At 37.2% G+C, this 12,653-nt stretch overlaps 1 protein-coding gene across 1 annotated transcript; it reads right to left on the bottom strand.

Annotated features, from left to right (window-relative positions):
- Positions 1-2,390: 2,390 nt before the first annotated feature.
- On the bottom strand, positions 2,391-11,873 carry LOC135694013 (uncharacterized). The gene is made up of 3 exons (XM_065212641.2): positions 10,113-11,873; positions 7,544-8,841; positions 2,391-6,573 (listed from the first exon to the last, which is right to left on the bottom strand). The coding sequence occupies exons 1-3, from the start codon at positions 10,945-10,947 to the stop codon at positions 5,518-5,520; spliced, it is 3,189 nt and encodes a 1,062-aa protein (XP_065068713.2). The 5' UTR covers positions 10,948-11,873; the 3' UTR covers positions 2,391-5,517.
- Positions 11,874-12,653: the final 780 nt, after the last annotated feature.

The raw sequence follows: 12,653 nt of genomic DNA, 5'->3' as shown, positions 1-12,653 counted from the left end.
TAGCCATAACTGATTTACTTGTGTTTGTTGTTGTTTGTTCTCGGCGCCTTGCGGTGTTTCTTATTTACTGCATTTCACTACAAGGCCTAATTTCTTTGCAATGAGAGGCACTGCCTGAAATATCAGAGACTTTCCAAAGCCAGTTGGCAATATGGCGAAGGTGTCTCTTCTCTCTACAAACAAGGCTTTCAATGTTGTTCTGTGTTAAGTTCCACAACATGCGGAAAATATTCTTTGAGTACAGTTTTAACAGCATCTTCAAACTAAATCGTTACAGTCGCTAGCATTTATTTATGTTGTGTTCTGTTCAATGTTTTACACCAGAGCTAAGTTTATTGTTTCGCTGTGACCTTTGAACGTACAGAAATCTGTACACTCGCTCCTGATTGGTTAATATAAGCACACCAGAACGAGAATGGGGCGCACTAGACCAGACTCTCTATTTTATTTCATATATAGTGAGTCTGGCACCCAGGGTAATGGTGCAGTTGCCTACCTACAGTCTGTTTACGAGTCAGGGGAATATTCTTCTTGTCTTATCATGTCCAAGGCAAGAGTTGCTCCTTTAAAATCGATAAGTATCCGAAGACTGGAACTGCTAGGAGCTGTTTTCGGATTAAAACTGGCAGAAAGGATAGCTGGCGCTTTGAAAATGGAGTTACAAGACGTGAGATTCTGGAGTGACATTATGAATGTGTTGTGGTGGATAAGAAACCAAAGTCGAAAGTTAAAGCCGTTTATTGCCAATCGGATTGGATTGGCTCAATCAAGAACTGAAAACAGTCAATGGAGATACATTCAAACGAAGAAAAACCCTGCTGACTTACTGAGTAGGGGACTATCCGTTACAGCTTTGGTGCTTAATGAAAGTTGGTGGAATGACCCTAGTTTCTTGCACAATCCTGAAGAATATTTTCATTGATCTCAAAAATGCAGTTGACACCGGAGACCATGACATTTTACTTACGAAGTTGAGAAAGAATGGTGTTGAAAACCTAGCTATTCTGCATATCATTTACGACATATCTAGCCACAAGAAAGCAGTTCTGCAAAGTAAATGGGTTATGTCCTAAAACCAAAGATATTCACTTTGGAGTCCCCAAGGGTTCATGTCTATGCCCTTTATTGTTTCTGATTTATATCAATGATCTTCCGTTCTCTCTGAAAAAAATGACAATGTACGCCGATGACACCAGTATTTTTTACTCTTCTTCGAGCTTAGCAGATATAAATCAAATTCTAAACAGTGAACTGGACGATTTGAAGCAATAGTTGCAAGGTAATAAACTTTATTTGAACCAGTAGCGAATTTCTGAGGGTGTGGGGGGGGCGAGATACGGCAAATCTGAGATTTTGTCGGTAAGTTTAAATCTGGTTTTGGTTAAAACAATCATCGTTTGCTCATGGATAAAATTTTCGACGGCAAACATTGGCAGTCCCGCGGGCAGACCCAAGTCGTCGCGTCGTGTACACGCTTCTTATCTTTTGATATGACATTCACATTTCCATTATCGGCAAGGTGACAAATGAGTATGTCAATCACAAACAATCCCAAAACACTCAGCAGGGAGGAGGCTCAGATGGGAGGAGGCACGGCAGGGAGGAGGCAAAAATAAAATCCAGTCGCGCAACTGTGAATTTAGGATGTCCTCGAATGCAAACATATCAAGAATAACTCATATCCAGAATAATCTCATCCACAATATAAATTTGATCAGCAAAATCAATAAGCCGTGGAGGGGTCCTTGCGAATGTTTCAAAAAAATTATTATGTGGAAGAATGAACACTTACATACACTAATTTTTTTATAAGAAGCAATGGTCGATGTTGAGTACTCCAGTTTCTTGATGTCCTGGAAACTTCAATGCTCATTGTTTTTTACGAGTTTCTTAATTTTGATGCCACGAATGATTTTATGAAATGTTTGTGACATTGTTTATAATGTCAAGAAATTCGCTTCCATTATCACGCTGTATTAAGATTAAGTTCTAAGCCAACAGGGCGATAATGTTCTTGGATTTTACAAAACGTCTTTGTTCTCAGTTTTATCACGATTTAATAGTTTCTTAATTTATTTGCTTCGAGTACTGAAGTTTCTTAATTTTTTCTGACTGGCCAGTACTCGTTTCTTATAACAAGTTTCTTATAGAAAAAATGAGTGTAGTGCCTAGAAATCAGGGACGTAGTGGTGGGGGGCTCAGGGGGGGGGCGCGGCACCCCTTGTTAAAATTTTCGAAAAAAAATGGGGGCTCAGCCGGGAATCATGTAACGCAAAGAAAGCTGTGAAGAATTGTTACTTTACCAAAGGTAAGCTATTAGCGATTAAACCAGAAAAGAAAAGAGAACAACTGACAGATTTAAACGCATTTTGCAAACTTCATATAAATAATATGCACATATGCACAAAGTTTGACATATATAGATAGAAAAATTCCTCTTTTGTTAACGCAAGAGAAAATTGGTCATTTCAAAATCCAACCAATGGGTCATTAATTTTAAAAATAAGGTTCTTTCTTATCGTTGCTATAAATATTTTATATGCATTTTCTGGCCATTCTAAAAATATCATAGTTCAAAATTCTTTTTGCCGCCAACCATGGTGGCGGCTTTCACTAAACCCCTGAGCAATATAAACATTTTGCCCCTAATATGCAATGCAGTTTTCCCCAGTCCTTTGCATGGTATCAATGTTCTGATCTCAGCTGCCCGCTGAAACAATTAATGTACCTGCCTGTCTGCTCAACCAATGATCAGAAAAAAGATCAACCCTCTTCATGCTCAAATTGCAATTACTACATGAAAAGAAAAGCTTAGAAATTTCATACAGCCCCCCGTGTTAAAATTATACGACTACATCCTTGCTAGTAATGTAAGTGTCTAAAACGTACCGGGGTTTCGTCGAGCCCCATTTTCGGTTCTGCTGTTCGGTATGGGGGTGCTGTGGGGTGACTAAACTGCAATCGTTGCAAAAGCTGCAGAATCGAGCAGCTAAAATAGTAGTTAAAAGAAAAATTGATGTGCCTGCTATGCCACTGATTCGCAGTTTGGGTTGGCCAATTATAGATGACATTATTAGAAGCGAAACAGCTACAACAATGGACAAATCGTTAAATGGGCTCGTCCTGTCTCAGAGTACCTTTCCAACCTGTTCGAAAATAATTCGACTCGAAATGTTAGAAAACTGAGAAATACCGATACCGATCTTTCGCTACCCTTTCGGAAAACAAACAATGGGCAGAGAGCTATTTCTTTTCGCTGACCTAAACTTTGAAACCAACTTGAACCTGATGCCCAACAGGCACCTTCCCTTGCCACCTTTAAGAGAAGAATCAAAAACTAACTATAAGTGACCACTCTTTTTCGTAGTATCTATAGTGCCAAGGCCCCTTGAAAAGCAGTTCTCATGGACTGACGGGGCTACCGAGCCTAAATAATTAGAAATGAATGAAATGAATGAAAAATTAAAAATTAATTATTAAACTTCGTAACAATAAGCTTCGTAATGAACTAATAATAGAGATGTTGCGTCATTCCTTTGTAATTTGTAGAGCGAAATTCCTTCGTAACTGCTTAATCTATTAATTTGTGTGATTTCTTGTTTATTGTCGAACTTTTCTTTTAAAATGGTATAAAAGCAGCTTTTGTACGATTTGAGTTAGTTTTTAGTTAGTTCGTTAGTTAGTCTTTACGCTCTTTGGAGATAGACGATTTTCATAAGAAAACTTATTATGGCTCTCATAATCGGAGAGTCGTTTTCTATGATCAATCTTCGGATCAGACAGATTTCTTTGAAAACCATATTTGGTAAATCCATGGTCGCGGAAAAAATTTATGGGCCCCGGGTCAGGACAAAATTTTAATTATAAGGCATGCCTAAGGCAAACGCTTCTAGGAGGTATGGGGAATGCTCCCCAGAAATCTTTGAAAATTGTGGTTGCTTAAACTGCTAGGGTGGATATTTTGGTTGCTAAAATTGCCATTGTGGCTAAACTGCGCCGGTGGCAATGGTGTAGATATAGGGGGTCAGAGGGAGCAAAAACACCACTGTAGAGCTAAACTGCTATTTTGTCTGAAAACCTCTGCTCTTTTCAAAAATTTAACATGATTGTCTATGTTTATCTAAATGCTATGTTTTGATAGAAAAAATTTGAATCTAAATAAACATAAGAATATTCAATATATCAAAAGATCTATTTTTCAGTTCTGATGTCGTTATGTTATGTGGAAAAATATGTGAAAAATATAGAAGCTTGTTAGATTTTTGTCGGAAAATCCATTTTTTTTATTCACTTTATTTAATGTTGGTTTACAAAATACCAGCTAATAAGCAGCTAATTAACACCAACTTGTAACAATAACAAATATAACTAAGAAAATTCACGATGTTTGCAAGTATTCAATACTAGAAATATATGGTGTGCAAAGTCTACACGTGCAAGTAAGATCCGTCTGTTTAATTTTAGCTTTGAATACTTTATAATTTTCTGTCGATCGAATGTCTAACGGTGTTGATAGAGATAATTTCTCACCCCTCCTGTGAATTAGAAATAAATAGAAAATAACAGGTACAAGATGATACGTTTAAATAACTGAGAATAAAAAACAAGTGGGTTAGGCACAAGATTTAGAGATATTTAATGGAAGAAATATGATTTGTCACAGGTACATTTAATACTTTAGGCAACTGTCTATTCTGTTTCCTTCCATATCGCACTGCTTCATTCAACCTCGCACTTCTTAAATACAATCGAAATATGATACTTACCATACCTGATCCACTGTTTGATATAATTTGAGCATTACTGATATCTTAGCACCATAATGCATGAGAATGTAATTTTCTTAAAGTTTTAAAGTTTAGAAAATGGAAAACGTTCAATTCGTTAACTAAATTGGACCACAACCGAGATTGGACCACTACTGCAAATAGATGCGAATGCCATAGTGCGAATCTGTATGATATACATATTGCCCTGTATGTTGCCCTGCAATCACATTTTTGGTAACATTCAGAAGCTTTTGAATTTCTTTAGCCCTAGCCAACAAAGACGAGAAATTCTTAACAAAATAATGTTTAACACTGAGACAGGCAACGATTTCATGGACCTTTGTCATTATTTTCTCTTATATTATGTTATGTTAATGTTGATGGGAAGACTGAATTATTACTAAGAAATTTTTTCAATTGAGTTATCATTTATGGGCCTCTAAAGCCAAGAGCCCCGTGTCAGTGATCCCCCTGACCCCCCATCTCCTCAGCACTGGGTAAATGACCCAGAGATACATATAAAGGGCATTCACGAAATATGTAACGTAAATACCTGTCAGTTATTCTCAAAACAGTATATATGGATAGGCTGCTTCCTGCATAAATCAATTTTGGAAACCTGTCTTTAATCAAATGCAGTGAACGATCTATACGCAATGCAAAATATATACGATGCAGTCAAATGCACAAATGTATCTACGAATAATGAAATAGCCACGGATATTTTAAAGTAGCTATGTCATGCAAATTACTTCCAAAAAACTGTTCTTTGCCACGAGAGTTCGTTTAATTTCCAGAATATTCCGTTTGATGTTGCCGCAAAAACTGGTTTACCATCCACTTTGAAGATATACGGATCAGAAGCTGATTGGGGTAATAGAGAAAGAGACAAACAGTTCAAAGAGGCTCTCATTTGAGGTTGATCTTTAGCTGATGTCCATTCAGTGTCCTCTATCTGGCTGTAAAGAGCAAACGGATAAGGAGATTTGACATATGACTTCCCTACTCGTTCTAACCCATAAATCACTCTTTTTTGAACATCAATTCCGGTTACCACTGAAATGTAAGGAATGGTTTTCCAAAACGTGTTGTTCTTTTCTCGTGAAAAACAAACTGCAGAGGTTCTGGTCATGTATGTTTTCCTTTGGTAGCAGAAAAAGAGTTGCTGATTCACATCGTCATAAACCATACTGAATTCAGGAGACGGCAACCTCACTGACTTCACTCTGATATCTTTACTCTGGTTAATTTTGCATTTGAATGGCACAATCCTCTCTAAAGTCGAGTTCGCATTTCCATTGAATTTTGCCAAGTTGTTCTTATACGCAAAATCAATGATGATATCTTCATTGCAGTTTTCTCCTCTTGTTATAGACTTTGGATATTTTGACTGAAGTATTATCGAAAATTCCTGCCTGTTCAGCAGCCACAGTGTATCAGTTTGAATCATAAAAAACCCAGGCGTGGTTGTGTTTCTGGACGGGGGTAGACTGAAGCGACTTGTGTTGACGAATGCCAGTGATTTCAACTGAAGAAACTTGCTGTTGAAATAAATCATGAGACTAACACCATAAGCATTTGAGTTGCTTTTTCCCAGCAAATGGGACACGGATAGATTAAGGTTGAGGAAGCTATCATCAGTCAGCGATTGGAAGTTTTGTTTTGTGATATTTAATTGAAGAATGCTTTTGTCGGGATGCAATCTTTTGATTTGAAGTGGTGATGAGAACACAAGGATTCCATCACCATTTTCATTACTGATGACAGCCTGTCTTTCTCCTGTGGCTAGTTCTGCATCAAGGACCTGCAAAAAATTGTTCAATAAGAAATCTGTATTCCAACGAATATAATTGTTACTTTTGATATATTTTTCAATCAAATAGATACATAACGATCCTTTATTCCTTTAAACATCACTGATGGCAATGTAGACTGGCCTTTTGGACAGGGTTGATTAGGGTCATATGGGCCCACAATCCATTGTAATGTGCAGTGACAAGGCTAAGGTTACCCTAACCCAAACCATCTAATCATCTATATATTTCAATCCTGCTTCCTTTTTGAAGCCAACAGACTTTCAAATATTTTTAGGGAGCGAAAATATCGGGGGAGGGCGGCGGGAATTTAGCCCACTTTCATTAATTTCAAAAATGTACTCATAATCATTAAAAGTACTGCTTTCCTTTTGGTTTTCAACATGTTTCCAAAAAACGATGAAACCCTTCTAAAATCATTTTAGCCCCCTCATTCTGCTATATGCTCCGTGGGCCTTGCCCAAATTTGAGCAAAAAATTAAGTTAATTGCGACTGGCTATGGACCGGTCACAATGAATTCAACCTTGTAGATAATCAAATTATAATATACAAGAAACTTAGCATCTCTTAAGAGTTGGCTCTATACAGTCACATTCCTTAAAATATATGTTCAAATGTCTTTGTGTGAAGTTTTAGGTCTTAAGTGATAACCCAATTGGCCTACATATGTTCTTAACATTTGATTTTTCAAAATAATCAACTGGTAATCAACTGATAATCAAACTTGTTTCGCGAAAAACTTTTTTGTTATTGATTGGTTTTGATTATGCTTGATACTATAACCCCCAATCTATTGAATGCAAATTTTCTTATATTATATCTTTATTTTAATTAGAAAAATAGTCCAAGTTATTAACATAGTATTATTGATTAAAAACATACCCTTCGTCGAACATTCACCCCCACAACCTTAAACAAAGGCTTTGAAAAAAAGAATGCAATATTAATGAGATACCTACCTTGCCTGCAATTTCAAGATCAAAAGCGTAATAATTTTCTTTAACGATGTTAAATTGAAGAAATGCAGCACTGTAAATTTTTCTCATCTTGTCTGTGACTAAATTCTCCACACCGCTTTCTTTTTTGACTGTTCCGTTATCAAGCGTTGTCGATGCATTCATTTTGTCAAAGTGAAACAGGTCAAGTATATTTGCAAGGCTTTTGTTACTGGATGCCATCGATATTCCTACTGTTAAATTGTTCTTTATTGTACCAAATGCAAAGACTGATCCTTTGAAATCGTCATTTGTAGAAAAACTTGACGATGGTGACCATTCGACACTCAAGAAACCTTTCGATATAGCACATCCATAAAGTTCTATTCTCATACAGTTAATGCTTAATGTGGTTGATCTTGCTGTGGGAACTACTCTGATCAATCTTGTTTTGAGATTTCGAAACCAGTTAACCCTTGTCTCATAAATATTGCGTTCTCTTAAAGCTGTAAACTCTAAAATGGAGTCTTGCTCGCTCTTGAAAAATTGCCAAATTATTCCATTTTTACTGTATTCAATTTTGAACTTTGTTACAGCGTGGTCATAGTAAGAGCCGTGACCCTGAATCGCAACACCACTTAAAATCATCATCGTCCCAAGATCAACTTGCAAATATTCGGATACCGGAGTATTGTAGTACGAACACCAACCCGGACCATAGTAATGTAGTCGCGCTAGATACGGTTTGTGGTAGTTATCATTTCCCCAAACAGTCTTTGCATAAAACCTAGAATCCGGTATTTTCCTGGTTCTCACTCCAAGTTCATTTGAGCAATCATCAATTCCATCCCGTTCATGAAAAGTTTTGATGCTAACTTCGATAATTGAAGCCCCTGATCCTCCAATCTTGTTTACAGTTTTCTCCCAATCTTTTCTCACCTGTCCTGTATAGCCAACATATGCCAGAGACATATAGACTCTTGGAACTGGTGTAGTTGCAAACGTTGCAGAAACACCAACCTTTTGTAATGCAAGAGCTAAATTACTATTTATGTTAACTGCAATCCTTGCTGCCATCAAAAGTAGTTTTCCTGAAGGAAGATTGTTCAAAAAAGTAGCTAAAAGATCCCTTGAGGAGAGAACCCCATAGATATCGTACGTTTTTCTATACTCAAGCAAACCACTCCGGTAATCAAAGAGAACAACATTGATACCACGTGTGTTCAAGCTGTATTGGCGGCCATTAACTATCACGTGACCTCTGCTACTTCCGCAAGTGGCGTCCAAGCATGATTCAGAAATGACCTTTACTGTCTGTATGTCTAAAAGTAAGCAGAAAAATGTCTAATTGATCAGTGACAATGAAATTATGTTTTTTAAACACTTAAGATCTCTCTAGCATTATCATTTTAAAGTATTCAAATTTATTAGCGTCCGCAAATCCATGTAGAAATGTTTGCAAATCAATTTTTGAATCAACTCTCTCGCGTTTACATCCCTTGTTGCATGATCTTTTTGCTTGTGGTGATAGAGAGAAGCACGGAACGCTAAAATACCCCGATCCTTAAAAGGCCCAGAAATCTGAATGGCACGGAACCCTAATGAATAGCCCTGACAAGGGAAAAGAGGGAAGTATTCAGAAGAGCAGGCGTATGGTCATGTTTCAAAAATCAAGAACAAAGTTTATGAACTTGGCAAAGAGACTTAAAAAAGGTCAACACTGGAAGAGTATTGATAATTCGTATATCTCGGGAGTCCTGGAATGATATCTTGTGGGAGCAATGTATTTGGTGTGGTAGTATCCATAAACATTTGAGAGATCACCAACAGAAATGGAATTTAAGGTTGCAGATGTAGATGAAGCAAATAGCTTTCAATTTGATTTTGGTTACAAATTCTGCCTGCGACCGCATTTGAATTGACCTATTCGTTACAAACAACTTGCTACTTGATTTGTAACTTACGCATGTTGAGAACAGAGCCTGACAGAAAGATTTTCGCGGATAATGATTGAATGCGAAGGCCTTGAGAAATGCTATTAGACGGTTGCAATAAGAAGATAACAAAGAAAACAAGGATGTCAGAAGGAAACGGTTTTTGTTGGCCCTGTTACAGAAGTCATTATTTGACATCTAACAAAATTTGACATTCAACCCCGGTCGAAAAAGACTTTAGTTTTGCATCGGTTTTGCGCGTATCGTTGTTGCCATACCTACGGAATTATTTTAGTTGATTTCTGCTGTCTGCCATCTACCTTCAGTTTTTGAAAAAAAAATATTAAAACATGACCACAACTATGAAAGTTGATAAGAAAGTAAAATATTATCATGGTTACAGTCATAGGAAGATAAGTAAAAAACAACTAGTAACAAATTATTGGAATCGTTATGTAATATACGTTTATACACATGTGGCTATGTAATATATAGACATTGTAAGCATCACTTTTCTTAGCAAGATGTTGTGTTTACCCAAAGTGAATAAGACGCATATTAAAAGTATGGGTGGGAAAATTAATAAAAAGAAAATTTTACATGTCAAGCCCAAGAAATGGGAATTGCAAGATAAACAAAATATCACTGAATCAGAATACCTTTATCATCGTGGAAGAAAAATCTCGCGCGGTCTTCATCAGTACATCCATTGCTCTCTAGGGTAAGCAAATTGCCATTGGCAGGATATAAAGCTCCATTTAAAGGATGTATACAATCAGTTGGACCATTTTGAAGTAAAGAAAACTGGTTGAGTTTGTGAACTGTTTCTAGAGATTCACAGTCGTCAGTCAGTCGCAGATATGAACTTGAAAAAATAACACATTTGCCAGTTTCAACGTGCCTCAAATGGTAATTATTCACATACTCAAAGCGATCACAAGCCAACAGATCCCTCAGTTTGATCAGGTTCTCTTCAGAGGTATAAACCCAACATAGTCCACCAAAGTGCCGGATGATATAGTAGGCTTTCTTTCTGAAGTAGAATTTGTTGGTGTTTCCATCGCAACCTGGCTTCAGGACAATTGCAGTATTAATTGCAGGATCACCATCTCCAGTTTCTGGATGCAAACATTTGTTAGAGTAAAGCTGCCGAATCACTCGATTGCTTTCATCGTATTGGAACAAACTGTTTGTACCACTGCATTGGCTTGACAAGGACAAGAAACTTCCATCGCTTGTGGCATTGACAGTGATGCATTTCTTTGTTGGTATGTGGACCATTCTTACTCCATCTTGCCATTCGAACTTTTCTCGGCAAAGTCGACCGTAAACCAGCACCTGACGTACCTCATCGTACTCTACGCACTTCCCATGAAAATGACGAATGTAATATGTCTTTGATACCTCAAACTGTCTGCTTTCCACAATTTGACACCCTATCATGGAAGATAGCATCAACGAAAAGAACAAGCGAAAAGTTAAGTATGTCTCCATCGTGTACCCACCAGCGTTGGAAATGTATTAATATGAAACTTGTAAGCTGCCCTTACAATAAGCACCTTTTACGTTGAATTCATCCAAAATTCACATGAATGCTTCGCGTGTTCAGGTTTCTTATTATTCTTTAGCTTCAGTTCCATAACCTGTTTTGACATACTGTTATTTGGAATGTTGATCACAGTTCTTTGTTGTTGAAGTAAGCTTCATTCATTATCAATTAAACGCATCATTACTGGTGGATTCGTTGCTTAGGAATTTCACAATTAATATTATGACCAACTGCAAGTAACACCTTTTATTATGAAGTGAAAAGCTGTGTTTGTATTTGATGATCTCTGCTTGTAATTAATGCATGCTGGTAACACCAGCTTGTTTTTCTTTACCTTGAAAATCTTACCTACTACTAGCCTGCGTCACAGACCAAAAACTTCACACCAGCTTGTTTTTCTTAACCTTGAAAATCTTCCCTACAAGTAGCCTGTGTCTCTTCACGGAATTTTTGGTCTGTGACGCAGGCTAACCTACGACGTGAAAGTGTTTGTTCGATGCGACGACTTACTTTTAAGAACATTCTTTGCCTTCACCTTCTACAAATGTTTATTCATCACATATTGACTTGAATTTTTTTATTCCTTGTCAAAGAAATCCTCACATTTTCTTCGAGATGACGTGTTTTGTCAGATAGCACTCTTTTCATTTCTATTTCTGATATCTAAACACTGATGCTTTTTGTGAAATAGATAAACAGAGTACGCTCAACTAAATTTGTACGTTTCTTTAACAATAGTATCATACCTTATCGATACTAATGTGTATGAATTGATTATAAAGACACGATTCTATGTGATAATGTTCTGTTTCTTTCCTACCTATATCATTATGAAAAAGTTCTGAGCTAAACTTTTATGATGGCTGTTACTCTGTAGTGACCATTGCCGAACGTAATCATGTCTTCCATTTTATCAATGTCATCCATTGACATTGATAAAATGGAACCCTTCCATTGTCTCCGTATCCACAGTAACGTAATCAACAACACTTTCGAAGCGTCCCTTCACTTTATGTCTATACGCCCGGCAGGGGCGGATCCAGTGGGGTGCGAAGGGGGCTCGAGCACCCCTCAGATTTGAGAAAAAACTTTTTGGGGATTAAAGCTTATTCTACCGCAATTTTGTTTATTATTATTTAAACCATTTAAATAATACCGGGAAGTATGCACATCTCCTGAAATTGTTATTTCCGCTTCAATGCCCCGTCTCACAACTGTTCAACATTGTTATTTCAGTCCATGCATTGAAGTGTTATGAAACTCCCCCTGGTTGTCCTGTATAGCATTCTACAGACTCGGAAAGCATTGTCTCTTCTTATATCCAGCCACTTAAAGTGCATATGACACGAAAATTTTTATTCGCTTAAATCATCAAAGAAACATCGCTGGTAACGATGGTGAACTTAGTTTTTTCATTTGCGACTTACTTTCCCCAAAAAACGGGGTTTTCCAACACCCACTCGAGCTAAAATGTGTCACAAGAAAAACGCGGTCGAGCCTGTGGTCACGTGACCCCTGTGACGTAAAGTGGTTGTGTATCCGTTGAATAGAACAAGGCTTCTGTATGGTTTCACTATGTGCGGGCACTACTGTTGTCCCCCTAAAGATTTTTTTCCTCAATAATTGTCATAAGTTTTATTTAGCTAACTCA

The sequence above is a fragment of the Rhopilema esculentum genome, chromosome 11 (assembly GCF_057945365.1).
Source record: "Rhopilema esculentum isolate cy_ngs chromosome 11, ASM5794536v1, whole genome shotgun sequence".
NCBI classification, from domain to species: Eukaryota; Metazoa; Cnidaria; class Scyphozoa; order Rhizostomeae; family Rhizostomatidae; genus Rhopilema; species Rhopilema esculentum.
Note: the sequence above shows the minus strand (reverse complement) of the source record. Positions and strands in the feature narration are given on the sequence as shown.